The sequence below is a fragment of the Canis lupus genome, chromosome 33 (genome assembly GCF_011100685.1).
Source record: "Canis lupus familiaris isolate Mischka breed German Shepherd chromosome 33, alternate assembly UU_Cfam_GSD_1.0, whole genome shotgun sequence".
Lineage (NCBI taxonomy): Eukaryota > Metazoa > Chordata > Mammalia > Carnivora > Canidae > Canis > Canis lupus.
The window spans coordinates 19,031,511-19,049,443 of record NC_049254.1 but is presented as its reverse complement, the minus strand read 5'-3'; the positions used below and the strand labels follow the sequence as shown (position 1 = coordinate 19,049,443).

Below are 17,933 nucleotides of genomic sequence, written 5' to 3'. Positions count from 1 at the left end.
TGTTGGTGTTGATTCAGCTGTCCCATGGTGTCATGAAAGACCAATCTCTTCTACCCGTGGCAAACTGGCTTACTTCCTTATGCTCTTCATAGGGTGGCTGCCATGGCCCTCAGCATCATGGCAGTATTCATAAATAGGATGGGTGAGGACAGCAAAGAAGGAAACGGGAGGAGCCCTTTCCTGGGACGCCTGGGTAGCTCAGTGGCTGAGCATCTGCCTTTGGTTCAGGTCATGATCCCGTGGTCTTGGGATCAATTCCCACATCAGGTTCCTCTCAAGGAGCCTGCTTCTCCCTCTGCTTATGTCTCTGCTTCTCTCTCTCTCTCTCTGTCTCTCATGAATAAATAAATAAAATCTTAAAAAAAAAAAAAAGCCCTTTGCCTGGAGTGCCTCAAAGCATCCCCTAAGGGACTTCACTTAAGTTTAATTAGCCGAAATTGGATCATAAGGGAAGGATACAGGGGAGGATAGAAAAGAAAGTGAAAATATGGGTTTTACTTAAAAAGAAGACGTGGTATGGGGAACTGCTGTGAGATAGACAAATAAAATGTCATAGGACATTGTGCTTCTGGAATTCACCAGGATGAATGTTACCCTGCACAGCATTATGCTATGAGAAAGACTCAGAACTGGGCGTCAGAAGTCTTGGAATCAAGGGAATAAGATGGAGGTGACAAGCATATTTAACCTATCTCATAGCTTGATGTTAGGCTTCACCATTGCCAATGGAGAAAGTGCCTTGATAACTAAAAAATGTGAGCTATAAACATCTTAGTTAAGACACTTTTAACATTAAGTAAAAGAAAACTTAATTCTAATTGACTTAAACAATAAACAGAATGCATTGTTCTTTAAAAGTCCTGTGGTAGGGTGGGCTGCAGGCATAGTTTGAGCAGGATCCCAGCTCCATTTCTCTACAGTTCTCTCAGCTTCCTTCTATGTGTTGACATTATCCACAACATAGGGCAAGCTGTAGACCTCACATGTGTGCACCACACCATTCACACCAAGACAGAAAATCTTTGTCCAGAATTTCTAGTAGAAGTGTCAAGGAGTACTTTGATTGGACTGGCTTCTGGCACTTGATTTTCTCTAATCACTGGATAGAAGAGTTGGTTTAGCACACGGAAGGAACACATCAAAGACCTGCTCAGGAATTTCATGGATTCCCAGTGGAATTCAAGGACTATTGCAATGAAGGCAGAGGACAGCCAGCAAGTACATACCACAGTGGCTTTCACCGTACCATTCTCATCATTAAGGCACACAGGAGCGTGGGCTTGGCCTGGGAGACTAGCAGGGGCTGGTCACTGACATTCATCGGTTTTCTTTGTCCTCAGGCCTAGCAGAGGAATTCAGGATGAAAATCATACAAGTAATCTCAGGGTAGGTTATATGGCAGAGGGCCCTCGCCTGGCTCTCTTTAATTCAGCTTGCCGCATTTTCTAGAAAACTCGCTTCTGTGCCATAACAAATAGTTCTATCTCTGATTCCCTCTCAAGTTTTTAATTTCCTGCTTTAGAAGCTGCAGTCTGTGTGGAGCTCCCTCTCCAAGCACAAACATCCCATTTTGTTCCACTCGGTTAAGCACCTTTTGTGATGTTTAATGCACTTATATCAGGGCAGAAAGGCAACGCAAGCAGCCAGAGGAACATTTAAAATACTAAACTCAGAATACTTGGGTCCCAGTGTGGACAGGAAAAAAGATGTGAGAATAGAGTAATATAGACCAAGCCAAAAAGAGTGGGGGCGGAGGGGGGGCATTCAGACAGAGAGTCCCACCACAGGCAGTGATCAAGGTCAGATAGTGATGATGGGAAAGAGCAACACTATTTTGGGAGAGACGAACCTTTGGGCCTTGTAATGACATTGATTGTTTTTGTTTTTTTTTTTTGTTTTTTTTTTTTTTGACATTGATTGTTAAAAATAAAGGAGGGTCTGCATTTTCAATGGGTTCTCCCATGACTCTTACACATCTAAACGCATCTAAACTTTGAGCAGTTCTGAGCAAAACCTTTATTACAGAGAGCTGCTTGTTCAAAATACAGACTACTGGGTCTACCCCAGATCTACCAAACCCGAATTTCCAGGGGAAAGTCTGCAGTAATTGTACCAGTGCCCCTCCTCAGCCCTGGGTAATTTGTGCAGGCACCTGGTCACCTGCTACAAACTGACATTTAGGAACCACTAATCTATAAACCACCCCCCATCTCACAGATGAGGAAATTGAAATTCAGATCATTGGATCCCCTATCTTGCCTCACAACAATCTCTCTGCCCCCCAAAAAGATTCCAAACGTAGCAAACAAAAGTGGACTGAAGAGGCTAGAGAAGTCCATTTTTGTGCCTTGGACACCTCCCCAAACAACTAAAAATCCATCTGCTAGAGCAGGAATTCTTAATCAGGGGAGTCCATCAACTTGGACGTAAATAAAATCACTTCTTTATTTTCACTAAACTGAAATTTAGTATTTTTTTCAAGTATGAATATAGGCATTAACCAGAGCAGAAGAAATCCTTAGTGTCACCAGTTGAAATCACAGATATTTATATTTTCAAATCACATTACAATTGTCGCAGATACCTTGAAATACCATTGACATTCACCAGTACTTTGAAATCATGAGAATTTTGGACCGGTCGCTATGTTTTGTTACTTAATGCATTATTAAAGAAGCACATATATTCAAATACTTTGGTCATTACATTTCAATATAATTGGTATTCTTTGTGATCCGTTATATTTTATTATATTCACTTAAAAATATTCTTCTGAGAAGGGAACCATGAGACCAAAGGGATCCATGGGACACAGAATGCTCAAGGAGCCCTGCTTTTAGGGATGACCATTTCTGAAGACAATATCATGCCCCTGGATCCCAGACCAGTGTTTCCCAAACCTCCTTAGGAAGCAGAAGAATTCACTGGAGGGACTTATTATTCTGAGTGGGGCCTGGGAATCATTTTGTTTAATAAGAGCCTTAGGTGATTTGGGAAATGCTGCCTTATAATCAGTAAATTTGGGAAATGCTGCCTTAGGCTGTGTCTGTTGGAAATCAATAGCCAACTTCAGTACCTGAAGACACTTTCTTGCTTACTCCCACCTTCTGTATTGCCAAAGGGAGTTAGTTATATTCATTAGCAAGTGAGAGTTAACACCACCTGGCTACTGAGAATTCTGTAGTAAGCTACTCATTAGAATTTAGGAGAAAGGTAAAATCATGTCTCTAAAGAGCCCTAAACCCATCAGATTTTGGTCTTGCTTTTTTTTTTTTTTTTTTCTGCTTTAATTTCAAAATTCCCTTTCCCTTTTATGTCCCCCCCCACACTCTGCCCTTACCTCACCATCTGCACTGTTCTCATTGTATCACAGTTATTTTCTTAGTGTCTCTCTCCTGGGCCCTCTCTTCACCCACACCCACTCACAGGTGAGCCCCCAGCAGTGGCGTGGCAAGGTGCTACCCACTGAAAAGCAAAATAGAGCGATCGGGAATATGAAGAATCTGAAATTCCAGCTTCTTTACCAGCTACGTGTCCTTAGGCAAATCACTCAACCGTTCTCAGTCTCCATTTCTTTACCTATAACATTGGAAATAATATTTACCTCATCAGGTTGCTATGAGACCATGTGTGAGAGTTGCTTAAGCATGGTGTTGGCCCTTTGCAGCTCTATGGACTGCTTACTATTATTTACTTGATGTGCAGGACTCCAGTAATTTTTTTTAAGTTTTTCCATTACACGTGCCACCAGTTAGAGACTCACCTTAAGGAGTAAGCTCCAGGGAAGGTTAAATGATGGCATCTTAGTGGGAGTTACTTCAATCTGCTGATCAGATCATTTGGGGTTTTTTTTGTTTTTGTTTTGTTTTGTTTTGTTTTTTTGACACTTAGCTGAGATTAAGGAGAATGGGACTTTTTCTAGCAGAATTGGAGATGGGAGAAGAGGACAGTCAAAATAGGGTGGCACAGGAGAAGCCAAGGGACAGCTAGAAGGGCTTTGGCCCTGCGGGGCAAAAGAAGCAGGGTACCAAAAACCTTGCCAAGTGTGTGCTTTCACTAGACCCCAAGGCCAGCAGCCACCTCTATCTTTTGCACTATTTTTGGAACTCTGTGATGAAGGCAATCAGAGAGAAAGGAGTGCCATTTCCTAGAAGGGAGGTGATGCAGCATGTCACACAAAAATCCTTGATGAGCGCATGGTTTTCTCCCTGCCCCTTGCCTCTGCCCATTCCCATCATTTTCCAACAACTGCCCCCTCCTGACTCAACGCTCAAGCATAGCAGGGCAGGTCACAGCCTACATTCCAATGCCCTGTCTGCCTCTGCTAGCTGTGCCACCCCCGGTGAAGTACTAGACCCTTTCCCAGGTTTTGTCCCTTTTTCTGCAGTGAAAACAGTAGCCACCTGTCACGGGATTATAAGCAGCAATAGAGGCCTTGTATGTAAAGTGCTTTGTAGAACATCAGACTTTGTAAGCATTCAGTAAACGTTAGCTAGTAGTATTAATACAGATTATGTCAGAGACCATTCACTCTTCCAGAATATACTTGCCCGCTGGGTACTGCTCTAGGAGCCGAGGATGCAACAGCAAACAAGTCAAAGTCCCTGCTCCTACAGAATTAAGTAACAGCCATTTACTTTCCTAGCAAGTAAGTATATAATTTGTTCCCAAAAAGCTTTAAGAGCATATACAGTTAAAAACAAATTCAGTTTTCAGAATCTAAACTTTCAAAACTATAGAAATTCCCCAAATGGGGATCCCTGGGTGGTTCAGCAGTTTAGCGCCTGCCTTTGGCCCTGTGATCCTGGAGACCTGGGATCGAGTCCCATGTCAGGTCCCTGCATGGAGCCTGCTTCTCCCTCTGTGTCTCTGCCTCTCTCTCTCTCTCTCTCTCTCTCTCTCTCTGTGTGTGTGTGTGTGTCTCATGAATAAATAAATAAAATCTTTAAAAAAAGAAAAGAAATTCCCCAAATGGGTCATGTGGGTAAGTGACCCATGGAAAAGTAAGTTCTCAATAAACATTAGATTGTATTAACGATGTTAAGACCTCATGATGATCTCTGGTTATTTTATTTAAGAATACCTTGCTCCTCAGTCATCATATAAATTCTTCAAGGACAGGACCCGAAGTACATTTTTAAAACTTCTTAAAACACATAACAAATCCTCCTTCTATGAACTAAGTATCAGGGGCTTCACAACTACTTGCTTTATGAATGAATGAATTAACTAATTAATTAACTAACCATCAAATAAACCCACAGCAAGCACTGGAGCTTGCTGTCGTCATAACTATCCTCTCTCACCTACATTTTCACTCTCAGCTTACAGACACAGACAGATTTTCACAACTTTGCAAAACAAAAAGTGAGGTTTACCCAATTTAATACATAAATTACGTAATAGACACATGTTAAAATGAGACCTAGTATACAAAATTCAACCTCTGCAAGAAGCTTTTACAGCATACAACCATCCTATGTACTGAGAAAACCATCCTTTATTCTCCTGGATCCCTTAAATCGTAGTGCTATTATGACTATACAGTTCCCTTTTTATGAGTTTCTCATTCTCAGAATTCCTATAAATTCATATTAGGCCTTATTTATATAAAGCCAAATGGCTGAACTAAAAGAAAGTGAATCTGCAACCTAATGAACAAAAATAATGACTTCTTCACTAGTTTGAACTTTTCATTGTTGCTTTTCAGCAAAATATCTTTGGTCAGGGTTTCTCAAAATAGAGTCTGGAGATGACTAACTATAGGGCTAAAATCAGATGCTGAAAAGAAATAAATCTAAGGGGAAAGACGTGATTGGGGTGAGAGGCTTTCAGAACCTTTCTTTAGTGGGCTAAATCAGGAATGAACAGGAAAGTGTCCTGGCCATGTAATAAGAATCTTGGGTGACAAAAAGTCACCAGAGCAACAGCACCATCTTTACACACTCTCTCGTTTGCTCAATATCTGTTTTTCCCTTAAGAAGCTACTTTAGAGGCTACTGTACCTATTTTTCACTCCCGTTCCTCTTAAATAGCCATCGGTCCAGCCCAGCAGGGATATCATGAGCATAGCTACAGCTGGGGGCATGAAGCTTCATGGGGTTTCTCTTTGAGAACCATAGTCACCGCAGACAGGAAGCTGGCAAATGCACAAAGGCCTCAGGACCCAAGAATTGGAGTCTATGGACACTCTGAAAGTGACAATCTCCCTGACATATCGCTCTGGTTTGATTAGATGATGTTAAACATTTCAAAATAAGATAGAAATGTGCTAGAATCTATATTCAATTACCTAAGTTCCTGACTCTGTAAGCATTACTGGGAGGAAGTTTCAGAGCTTGGAACATACGTGTAAATGCGTGAAGTTGGGACTGTCCTCACTGGTGCTATGAGTGGTAGAGAGGACCTGAGCGCCTTTCCAATGCCCTGGACCCCTTCCCCACCCCCACCCCCCAGCTCCTGGGAACTGAAACCAGGGTGTTCAAGGCAGGCACACTGGCACAGACTTATTTCACAGAGGTTCTTACAGATATGCTTCCAAGCTTTAAAAACAGAAGCCAGCTAGATTTTCATTTTAGAGGTAAGTTCCATGACAAATGTGCCCTCCGCTTATTTCCTGAGTATATGGTGAGCTTTCCGCTGTGGGGAGGGCTTCAGAAAGGCAGTGTGGGCACAGTGCACACATCTGGCTCTCACCCAAGCTCTTTCACTACCAGCTGGACATCTATGGGCATCACTTAACCACAATGAGCTTTAGTTGCCTCCTGAGTTTGAACTAGATCAGTAATTCTCAAGCCTTGGTGGATGGGTATGGGGACAGGGGGAACTGGAGGGAGTATTTAAAAAATGAAAATTCATTGGCTCCAGCTTCAGAGATTCTGACTCAGTTGGCCTAGAGAAGGGTTCAGAAACTGTATCTTTAATGAGCACCCCACTGTGGACCACACTTTGAGAGACATTGGACTAATTCCAGCTCTAATGTTCTAACATTCTGTGAATTTGTCCTTCCTTGAACAACCATCTTGAGCAGCCGGGCACTCCCTCAGCGTCTGCCTGCCCTTGGCAACAAGAGTACTGACCACATGGAGGGTATGTGGAGGGTAGCCTCAGGAAGACAGCAGAGTTGACTGGGTTTTGTGGGGGAGGTGGCGGTGGGGGGGCTATACTAACAGCCTTGTCTCTGCCGCTCAGGTGACAGGTGGAGTCTGGAACTTCAGCCGTATCTGCTGCGATGTTTTCGTCACCCTGGATGTCATGATGTGTACAGCCAGCATCCTGAACCTCTGTGCCATCAGCATCGACAGGTAGGGCTGGGATTCCCCTTCCAGCAGGTTCAGGCTGCTAGGTGGTACAGGAAACCAGCCTGGGGAAACTGCTCCTGCTGTGTATGATGCCCAGGCTTTGCCTTGGAGGTCCCTGGGGTCTCTGCCAAGTAGGACTTAATCACTAGGACATTTTCTCCTCTCTCTTTTTCTTTTAAACTATGATTTGCAGTAGAGAAGGGACCCCTGTGGCAGGAGAAAAACAATCATCCTATAAGCTTTCCTGGCCTTTCCTGCTTCCCAGACCCCTAAAGAGGATTCTGGTTTTGCCTTTTTGCCATCCTTTAGGGCTTTTGTGATTCCTCATGGAGAGCAAATGAGGGATGGAGGAGGGGGAACAAGGCCAGAAGGTGAGCCAACAAGAGTTGGGAGGAAAGTTTCTTGTGACTATTTTGTTGCTTTTTTGGTAAAGTGGAGGAAGAAAGGAGGGGGAAGAGGGAGAGAAGAGAGAAAACCTTGGGAGGATTTGCAAGGAGGCAGAGAGGAGAGAAGTGGATGGGAGAAGGGCAATCACAGGAACTATGGCTGTGATCTAGCTATTTATTAATATCCTTCATAGAGTTTAAGGTAAATAAGTAAACAATGATGTTCGTTTTGAATTGCTTTTTGGTTGCTGGTGTGGATCTTTGTGATTGTGACTCAAACTGGCACATGTTCCACCTGAGTGGCATGGCTTTCCATCCCGAGGAATGAAGAGTGTGCTGCCCTGGCCCTGGGGCACCTCTCTTCCTCGCTTCTCCTCTTGTTGTGTTTTTTTCCCTCTTTTCCCTTTTCCCAGCCTGGGCCTTGGACGTCCCCAGGGCTCCCCTGGACATCTCCAGGCCCACAGAGAGCCCTGGGAAAGGAGTTTGCTCTCTGCAGCCCAGGGCCTCTGTTGCCACTCAAGGGCCTCCAACCTTCCCTTCTTTGGGTCCCCTCTCACTGTCCTCCCCACCCACTGTCCACCTCTTCTCTGTCCTCCACTCCTCCCAGAAGTACCATATACCCACTCCTTAGCCTGAACAGGGGAGCCCAAACAAGGTCTGCCAATCATTGAGAACTTACCACCCAGTGCTAAGGCTCTGACACACACTCACTCCTTCATTCTATCTTCACAACAACTCAACTGCTACTATTGACTTCATTTCCAGTTTCTTAGGGGAAGGAAGGAATTTGCCTAAAGTCACATCCTCATAGGGAGCCGTGCCAGCACTGGAATTCATGTCTATCTGACTCCAAGTTCATAACCTCAGGCTTTGTGCTAAGCCTCCTCAAATCTCTAGCTACACCTCTACGATCTCCCCTGAGTTTCAAGCCACCTTACCACCTGGATAGCTCACTGGCTCCTTAAAATGTTAAAAGCCAAACCCTCAAACCCTCAAAGCACCAAACCATCTTGACTTGATCATCCCTTATTGGCAGCATCATTGCCTCATAATCTCAGGTTTGGTTCCACTCCTCTCTCTTCCTCATCTAAGCAGACAAGGCTTATAGACTCTATTTTTGCCATTTCTTCCCCAAATTTGCCCCTATCTTTCCTTTCTTTTTTTTTTTTTTTTTTTTTTTTTTTTTTTTTATCTTTCCTTTCTTACCGTGCCTGCTTATTTTAGGTTCCTATGACCTCTCACTGGACTTTTACCACAGCCTCCTAACTGGTCCTACACGCCACTCTCAGAATTATTCCCCCAGCAATAAAGTCCAAATGTCCATTGCGCTCCCTCCATGGAGCACTGTCTTCTTCGCCATCTCCTTGGCCTGTGGAATAAATGTTAGAATTACCTTCCCAGCCTAGGATTTTAAGTTTTCTGCACTATGGCCTCAATCTATCTTTCATTCTCGTCTCTTTCTGGGTTGCTCCATGGCCTCTCTTCCTTCAAAGTCTACCACACCCTGGCCCACGAAGCCCTGGCAAATTTCTACCACTTGATTCCATTGCCCCTGAACTCTCATAGTGCTTTCTCTGTAACTATCATAAGGCATCTCTAGCCTCCCTTTAGCTAGAGGTCCTAAAGCAGGTCTTCCTCATTTCCCCGCCTTTGACATTTACACACCCCCACCCCCGGGGTTGTGTCCTCTCCATCAACAGCCTAAACTCCCTTTCATGTGCTAAGTTGAGAATCTTGAATAACAACCAAAGAATGAACCTGGAAACCCCACCCTCTAATGATACTACTGCAGACCATCCATCCAGCAAACTGGATAGTCTTTTGACTTTTATCACTTGATTGGCTCTCCAACTGAGAAAGAAAATCAAAGAACATGGCCAGAAGGCTGGGACTCACACCATTAAAGAATGTGTTTAAAAATAAAGGGAGATAGTTGCATAGTTCTATAAATACACCCCAAAACACTGAATTGTATGCTTTAAATGAATGAATTGTGTGATATGTGAATTATATCTTGATAAAGCTGTTTTAAAATGAGGGGATCGTTAGGGATTTTATAATATTTTTAGCTCTCTGAGAATAGAACTCTGCTTATAACATGTAAGCCTTTTGTGTGATTTCCGGACATTTAGTACCTAAATATATAAGTGACATAAGTAGCAGCCTGCATCTGGTTTGCTGTATCATCACCTCTACCACCCAAAAACTCTTACAGTAGTCCTAGCTCTTCATCACCCATGTGCCTCCCTGCTGTGCCAAGTACAGACGTTGAACAAAGAATATTAAACTGAATCGAGTGGTCCTTGCCTGAGGTAGCCAGGGTTTAGAGCACAGATATGCCCCTTCAGAAAGAACATGAGCGACTGGGTGAAGATGAGCCTTGGAGCAGGGAGCTTAGAGGCAGCCCCCCTCCTGGCTTCCCAGTTCCCAGCCTTCCTCTGTACTCTCTTAAGATTGTGCCTCCACACTCCACCCACACACAGTCGCACACGTGGGGCCTGCAGGTGAGGTGGTACGGGCTGTGTCCCGCACAAGCGTTTGGGAACTGAGTTCAGCCAGTGTTTCTTTGCAAACCTTGAGTCGGCCAGGAGAGGGTGCCTTTTTCCAACCTGCACGAGAGCACCATTTCACTGGCAGCAGCTGCCCTTGACATACACTTCCACTTTTCACCACAACCAACAAGAATAAACCTTGAATTGGCTTCTGTCCCATGGAGGAAAAGCCCCAGAATGCATTGCCCTCACCACCTGAAATCTGAAGAACAAGCCATGCCTTGGCCCCAAGGGAGAAGGAAGCTTTCTTCTTGTATGTTGACATGAACCCATCCTCATCAAACCTAAAGATGGAGCCTCTTCTCTGTTCTAGGAGTGAGACTCGGCCTTGGAAAAGCTGTCTCCATCATCCTTCACGGCAGCGTGCAGTACACAGCATTAAATTCTGTTCATGGGATGCCAAATAGCTGGTCAATTCATTAAAAATGCAGTCATTCATGCAGACCTTTGGTCTGCACACAATGCTACTCACCAGTCTGACACACTTGACCAAATGGATTCAGCATTTTTTGGCCATGAAGCCCTGGTATGTAATAACAGGGTAGTAAGAGCTAGGAAAGGAAACGAAATGATAAAAAGAGGTTTTGAAAGCAAGTAATACTATTGTCATTAGATTCTTAGGCATAGCCCTGGATGCTTGGATTAATGCTGCCTTTTCTTTTTTAAAAAGCACAAGCCCCTACCACCACCCCCCCCCCCTTGGCGCCTTGCCTCCCCAGGGGGCCAGCCCCCTCCCACAGCATCCTGGGTCAGAACTAGCTCAGGGAGAGGGCTGAGAAAGTGTCAGAGGAGGAGGACGCGTTCTGATCGGTGAGAATTAGAGTCCTCCGCTAGGGGCCCAGGAATAATGCAACCAAATTCATTCACCAGGGAGTTCTTTAAGTGGCTCTCAAATGGCACCCATCACACAGGCAAGCCTCCGCGTCTTTGCAGCAAGCACAATAGGTACCAGATGAGTCACAGGCACCTTGGATTTTTCGTTTGCATCTAAATAAGCACTTTATATTTGCAAAGGGCTTTCCAGTCATTTGCAAAAAGCTTTCTCCTTCAACAATTCCACGAGGGGAGTCCACAGAACTAAAGATTTATTGAGCCCCCTGTCTGACCAAATAAAAGGTGGTGAAAAGCAGCCCGCACAGAGCTCCGGGGCTCATTAAACCCAGGCAGGGAGTTAGACTCCGGCCCTCCCACCCAGGCCAGCCTCCTTCCTCCCCCACTGCCCGCTTCCTGAGGGGGCACCCCAATCGGTCCCCCCCACACACACACACCTCCTGCCCTAGGACAGGGCTTCAGGTGGTCACATTTTGCCAGGATCCCAAGACTTTTGGTAGAGTGACAAGCCTACGACCCCCAGTCGCAGACTTGGGAGTCAGAGATGTCACAGAGGCTCCCAGGGGCTCCCGCAGCCTCTTGGCCGAGTCTGGGGCTAGAACCCGGGCCTCCCGACTCCACTACAGTGAGTGCCCGTCACTGGCCGCAGTAGGGCGAGGGCACCAACGGCGCGCCCCTGGCCATGCCAGCACCCGCCACTGACGTGCTATTTCCTGAAGTAGAAGAAGCATATTGCCCACGTCTTCGTGCCCTGGCTCCTCCGGCTCATCTCAACTTGCATGAGTCTAAACGCAGCTACCATTTCTGGAGCACAACACGGGCCAAGCAAAGAGCTTTTCACTATTGCTAACCCTCACGATACCCCGGCAAGATAGGGGTGTTATCCTCTCTTCACAAGTGAGGAGTGTGAGGCTAGACTGTGTAGCCTGCCCAGCTCACACCACTGGTAGGCGCGGGAGTCACAATGCAGTCGCCCGGTCACCGTCTTTCTTGAACAGCCCAGAGCTGCAGGCCGCAGGGGCGCCTACCACCCTCTGGGCCCCCAGCTCTGGAGCCCCCCCGCTGCCTGGCTATGCCCTCTGGGCCCCCAGCTCTGGAGCCCCCCCTGCTGCCTGGCAACCCCTCTGGGTCCCCCAGCTCTGGAGCCCCCCCCCACCCCCCCGCTGCCTGGCTACGCCCTCTGGGCCCCCAGCTCTGGACACCACCCCACCACTGCCTGGCTACGCCCTCTGGGCCCCCCCAGCTCTGGAGCCCCCCTGCTGCCTGGCTACGCCTCTGGGCCCCCCAGCTCTGGAGCCCCCCCGCCTGGCAACCCCTCTGGGCCCCCCAGCTCTGGACACTCCCCCCCCCGCCTGGCAACCCCTCTGGGCCCCCCCAGCTCTGGAGCCCCCTGCTGCCTGGCTATGCCCTCTGGGCCCCCCAGCTCTGGAGCCCCACCCCCACCCCCCCCACCCCCGCCTGGCAACCCCTCTGGGCCCCCCAGCTCTGGAGCCCCCTGCTGCCTGGCTATGCCCTCTGGGCCCCCCAGCTCTGGAGCCCCACCCCCACCCCCCCCACCCCCGCCTGGCAACCCCTCTGGGCCCCCCAGCTCTGGAGCCCCCTGCTGCCTGGCTATGCCCTCTGGGCCCCCAGCTCTGGAGCCCCCACCGCCTGGCTACAAAATCCGCCTCTACCTCCTAATAGCAGTGTGACCCGCAGCAAGGCCGTCAGCCTCTCTGGGCCTCAGCTCCCCTCACTGCTCCGTGGAGATCATAGCAACAAGAGTTAGCACAAGGATTAAATAAGTTCATATATGTGAAGCACTTCAACAGTTGCCTGGCATAGAGAAAGTTGACATACTTGTTTGTTTGATCAATACCTTCAACGTTCCTTTTAAGGTTCCCAGGAGCAAGGGGACAGATACCCATAAATGCATGGATAGGAAGAATCACAGATCCCTCGGGGCCGGCACCGCAAGATGACAACAATAACAACACTGGTTTTTTGGATGCTGAATAGGTACCAGGCATGGTGCTAAAGGACTTCGCAGAATAATCTTTTTTTTTTTTTTTTTTTTTTTTTTTTTTTTTTTTTTAATGCATGAGAGACACAGAGAGAGGCAGAGGGAGAAGCAGGCTCCATGCAGGACTGGATCCCGGGTCCCCAGGGTCACGCCCTGGGCCAAGGCAGCAGCTCAACCGCTGAGGCCCCGGGCCCCCCCGCAGAGCTCAGCTTAGGCAACGTTCCTAACAGCCATCTCCTGCTGCATCGTTTCCCCTAAGGTGCAGATAAGGACACTGAGTCTCAGGGCAGCCTTAGTGCCCCCTGCCTCCCCCCCCCCCCCCCAGGCCACACCGCTAAGCGCAAGAACGGGGATTCCCAGCTCCCGGGCTCAAGCACCTTGCGCCCCGCCGGGGTCCTGGCCACGCCAGGGAGCGCGCAGCGAGCCAGGGGAGCCCGGGCCAGGGGGCGAGGGGGCGAGGGGGGCCCGTCCGGGGGGCCGAGGCGGAGCAGCCGGCTCCCCTCCCCCTCCCCGCCCCCCCCACCCGGCCCGGGAAGCCCGCAGGTGCGCGGCGCCGGCAGCTCTCGCTGCGTTAGGGTGCCCTCCGATGGCCGGCTGCGGAACTGCACCCGCTGCGACCCCGCGGGCGGGCTCCGGGCCGCGCATCCTGCGCGCAGGCCTATCGGGGGCGCGGTGCTCCCCGTTGATTCCAAAGTTTCCGTCGTGTCTCCCTCCCCCACCAAAAAAATACAAGGAAAAAAATGAAACGTGATGATGCTAAATGTATTTCATCTCTCACCTCTTCACCCGAGTTAAGGATTTCCCGCACTGACTCACGTGCGTCTGCAAGCTGCGCTCCCCTGGTCCACATGCACAGTTCTGGGCTCCCCTCCCCGAGGGCTTGATCAAGGTAGCGTGGCCTGGGAATCTGCATTTTCACAGGCCCCTCTTCCTCTCCCCCCCCCCCCCGCCTCCGCCCCAGGTAATTAATAGACTCTAATTGGGGGAAGTTCTGGGAATCCAAAGCGGTCTCACAGAGAATGCCCCCGCTCATGCCACCTGTCCTGAGGGAGCCCTCGTCCCCACGAGGCCTCAGAGGCCCTGCAGCGCCCCTGAGAGGGAGCGGGGTGTGCAGGAGAGCTGCAGACCTCAGGTGGGAGACCGGGCTCTTCCGCCCCCCTGTGGGACCTTGGGGTTCATCAGGTACCCTCTCTAGGTCTCCTCCTCTCTACCGTGGAGCCCGTGGTCCTTAACTCCACTGAATTAACAGGGACTTCTAAGGAGTTGCTGAACATGAATTAAAGTGCACCTGGGACGATGCACTCAGCGGTGTGCTGGGAGCCAGCTCATGAGGACTCGCAAGAGCTGGAAGGCAAGATTTTAGGAATTTTTTGAGCCAGGGATTAAATCTTTGGTGTAGCTTTAAATAGGCAATGGTGAGAGTATTTATACCATGAAAATTGACAAATGGTACAGATGAGAGCTGTTTTCACCTGGAGAACCAGTTGTTAGCTATTTAGCAGCACAGCACTGAATGTATGCGATGGTCAGGCTCCTTTTGTTTTTTTTTGTTTTGTTTTTTTTAAGATTTTTATTTGTTTATGTGACACAGAGAGAGAAAGCACAAATGGGGAACAGCAGACAGAGGGAGGAGAAGCAGGCTCCCCGCTGAGCAGAGAGCCCGACATGGGGCTGGATCCCAGGACCCTGGGATCACCACCTGAGCCCAAGGCAGATGCTTAACTGACTGAGCCACCCAGGCACCTCGGTCGGGCTCTTTTTCATCAAAGGGTGTTAGGTGAAGAGAAGGTAAGGGGACAACTGCAGGTGTGGACAGAAGGAAGCCTTTCCGACCCCAGCTCCCATCAGCTGTTTGGTCACCAGAGTGGTTTGGGCTCAAGGCTAAACCTCTCTTCCAAGGCACCTGTGGGATCACTGCTGGGGGCCAGACATATTTGACTCGAAGCCCAGCCCACTGCCCCAGCAGTGTCTGAAGTCCTAAGGAGAGTGACAGGCCTAGAGGAACACCAGGTACTACTCGGCTGCTCCTTGATCAAAGGGAGGATTTACAACACGTGCATCAGAAGAGGGGAACTGAGTTCTCACGGCCCCCTTTGGGGTGGATGCTTGGATCTTTTTTTTTTTTTTAAGATCTTTTATCTATTTATTCATGAGAGACATGGAAAGAGAGAGGGAGAGACACAGGCAGAGGGAGAAGCAGGCTCCATGCAGAGAGCCCGATGTGGGACTCGATCCCGGGACTCCAGGATCACGCCCTGGGCCAAAGGCAGGCACTAAACCGCTGAGCCACCCAGGGATCCCCGGTTGCTTGGATCTTAATCTGACTTTATTAAACACGGACCTGTTTCTCCCTCTTGAGAAAAAAGCTACCTCTGTCACACATCACGGTACCAAGGTCAAGTCCTGTAGAGCTGACTCTGAAGCTGCTCTTGTAGAAATAAAAATCCTAACACACAAACCCTAAAGCCAGATGCACAAGAGGTGATGGCACAGAGAGGAGCACGTGTGCCACAACCCTTCCAACCCAGGGTCTGTTCTTCCCTTCCTCAGCCCCAAGCCTAGATGGACACACAAGAGGAGCTAAGAAGGATCCTGCTCTGAATCTGGCCTTTAGCTTCCGTGAACCCCGAAGATGACAAAACTTGAGCCACAGCTACACACACTAGATTCCTTGAGCTTGGTTTAGAATTGTCCTCTTATGGGGAAGGCCTTCAGGATCCACGAGGCAAGCAATCAACAGCTTCTTACCACTTGCTTGGCACAAGGACCTCTGAGGAATACCAAGGCTATCACATGTTTTGAGTCACCAAGTAACAAATCATATGGGAGCTACGTCTCTCCAGCCATAAGGCATGCAGTTGTCTAGCCTCCTTATTGAACTTGCCCAGTCTCTTTTAAGGGATTACCTGGTTAAGCCAGGCCCACCCAGGATAATCTCCCTTTAAAGGATTAACTCAGTCTATTGATTAGTTATCTAATCACAGCAATGACATCACATGTTATTCTCAGGTTCAGCCAACAGTCGATGCAGAGGATTGAATACGGGGCAGGAATCTTGGAGTCCATTTTAGAATTCTGCTTTTCTCAAGCAGTTTCCAGCTGGGGGGTCAGGGATGGGGAGGACATGATGAAATCTACTTTTAGAGCCTGGCAACAGGGACCAACCAGGAGGCTGTGGCCATCACAGGGAGCAACTGGTAGGAAAGAGATGCATGGATAAATGGGGAAGACGTAAAAAGCATATGTATAGGGCCAGCTATCTTTCTGCTCAGTAGCTGGAAATGTGTGAGAGGAGTTGCCACAGAAAAGACAACATCCAATAACACGAGGAACTATGCATTGACCGTGCAAAAGCATGTGCTGTAGACCGAATGTTTGTGGCTCCTCCAAATTCATATGTTGAAATCCTACCCCCCAAAGTGATGGTATTAGGAGGTGGGAACTTTGGGTGATGATGAGGTCATGAGAGTGGAGCCCTCACGAATGGGATCAACACCCTTAGTAAAGAGACCCCATAGGGTTCTCCTTCGCCCCTTCTGCCGTGTGAGGCCACAGTGAGGAAACAGCCATCTATGAACAAGGAAGTGGGCTCCGACCAGACATTGAATCCGCCAGCGCCTTGCTCTTGGACCTCTCAGCCTTCTGAACTCTGAGAAACAAACGTTTGTTGTTTAAGCCACCGAGTCTATGCTATTTCTGATATAGCAGCCTCAACGGACAAAGAGAGCATGAACACTGGATTTTGAAATAAGCCTTCACTGGATATTACTCATCTCTATTTTTAAAATCTCCACCACTTGGAATAGTTGTCACTATGAGGTTTAGAACTTATATTAGGATGCAAGCAGGGGTAAGCGTCCTCTTTGGGCACAGTTCTATCATGATCTGACAAAGCATGGGAGAAAGTAAAGGCACACAGACCAGCACCCAGGGGCTCGGGGGGTCAGAGTATGTGATTACAAGTTTCAGGTATGCTGGGCCTCAGCCACCACCAGCAAAGAAGCCTTCCAGCTGCCCAGTCTGTTCTTTACTAACTTTATTCTTCTCCTTTTCCCTGCTCAGGGAGTTCTTCATCCCTCTCATCTCAACCTTTCTACATTTTTACTCAAATACCCTTTCTCTCTTTCTCCAACCAAACTCTTTTTCTCCTGCCACACGTATCACCTAGATTAGTTCTCTAGGAACCTCTACATGAACTTGTCTTTTGAACAATTCCCCCAACCCTCCTCCTCACATCTGTCCCTCTGTGCTTCCTTTCACAGGTACACCGCGGTGGTCATGCCAGTCCACTACCAACACGGCACAGGACAGAGCTCCTGCCGGCGCGTGGCCCTCATGATTACGGCCGTCTGGGTACTGGCCTTTGCTGTGTCTTGCCCTCTCCTCTTTGGCTTCAACACCACAGGTAACAATGAACACCCCTATGGTTGGTTCAGAGCACACCTGAGAGGCCGTGGGGGGTGCTTAGCCTGGAAATTTCTGACCTTGATCAGCATACATCATAGTGAAATAGGGCTGCCATGGACAGCAAAGCTTTGGGTTTTGATTGAAGTACAAAGAAAAAACTTCATCAATTACGGGCCCGTAAAGTCTGGCCTCTCCTTATTTTGAAAGAAATGTCACGGTATTCATTTGAAGCAATGTGCCAGTTAAAAAATTAAACTATATTAATAATTCACGTGAGATTTGCTAATGAAAAGAGGACAGTTCACAATGGACTTACAATGCAAAATAACATTATACAAGCCCTCAGACAGGATATATATTTCTAATTTTTTACTAAATAAAAATCATTTCTGCATCTGGGAACTAGTATAGATCCCTAAATTATTGGAGACTATATTTCTTTTATCTTGATACA

The 17,933-nt window shown here is 48.0% G+C and overlaps 2 protein-coding genes across 2 annotated transcripts in view; one reads left to right on the top strand and one right to left on the bottom strand.

Annotated features, from left to right (window-relative positions):
* The window catches only part of QTRT2 (queuine tRNA-ribosyltransferase accessory subunit 2), a 144,593-nt gene that overhangs the window by 58,112 nt on the left and 68,548 nt on the right, over nt 1-17,933 (bottom strand). The gene's annotated exons all lie outside the window — the stretch shown is intronic.
* DRD3 (dopamine receptor D3) overlaps nt 1-17,933 on the top strand; it is a 42,860-nt gene that overhangs the window by 10,978 nt on the left and 13,949 nt on the right. Inside the window, exons 3-4 of the mRNA XM_038582866.1 lie at nt 7,192-7,304; nt 17,335-17,477. Of these exons, the coding sequence (XP_038438794.1) occupies nt 7,192-7,304; nt 17,335-17,477 (256 nt within the window). The remainder of the gene's footprint in view (nt 1-7,191; nt 7,305-17,334; nt 17,478-17,933) is intronic.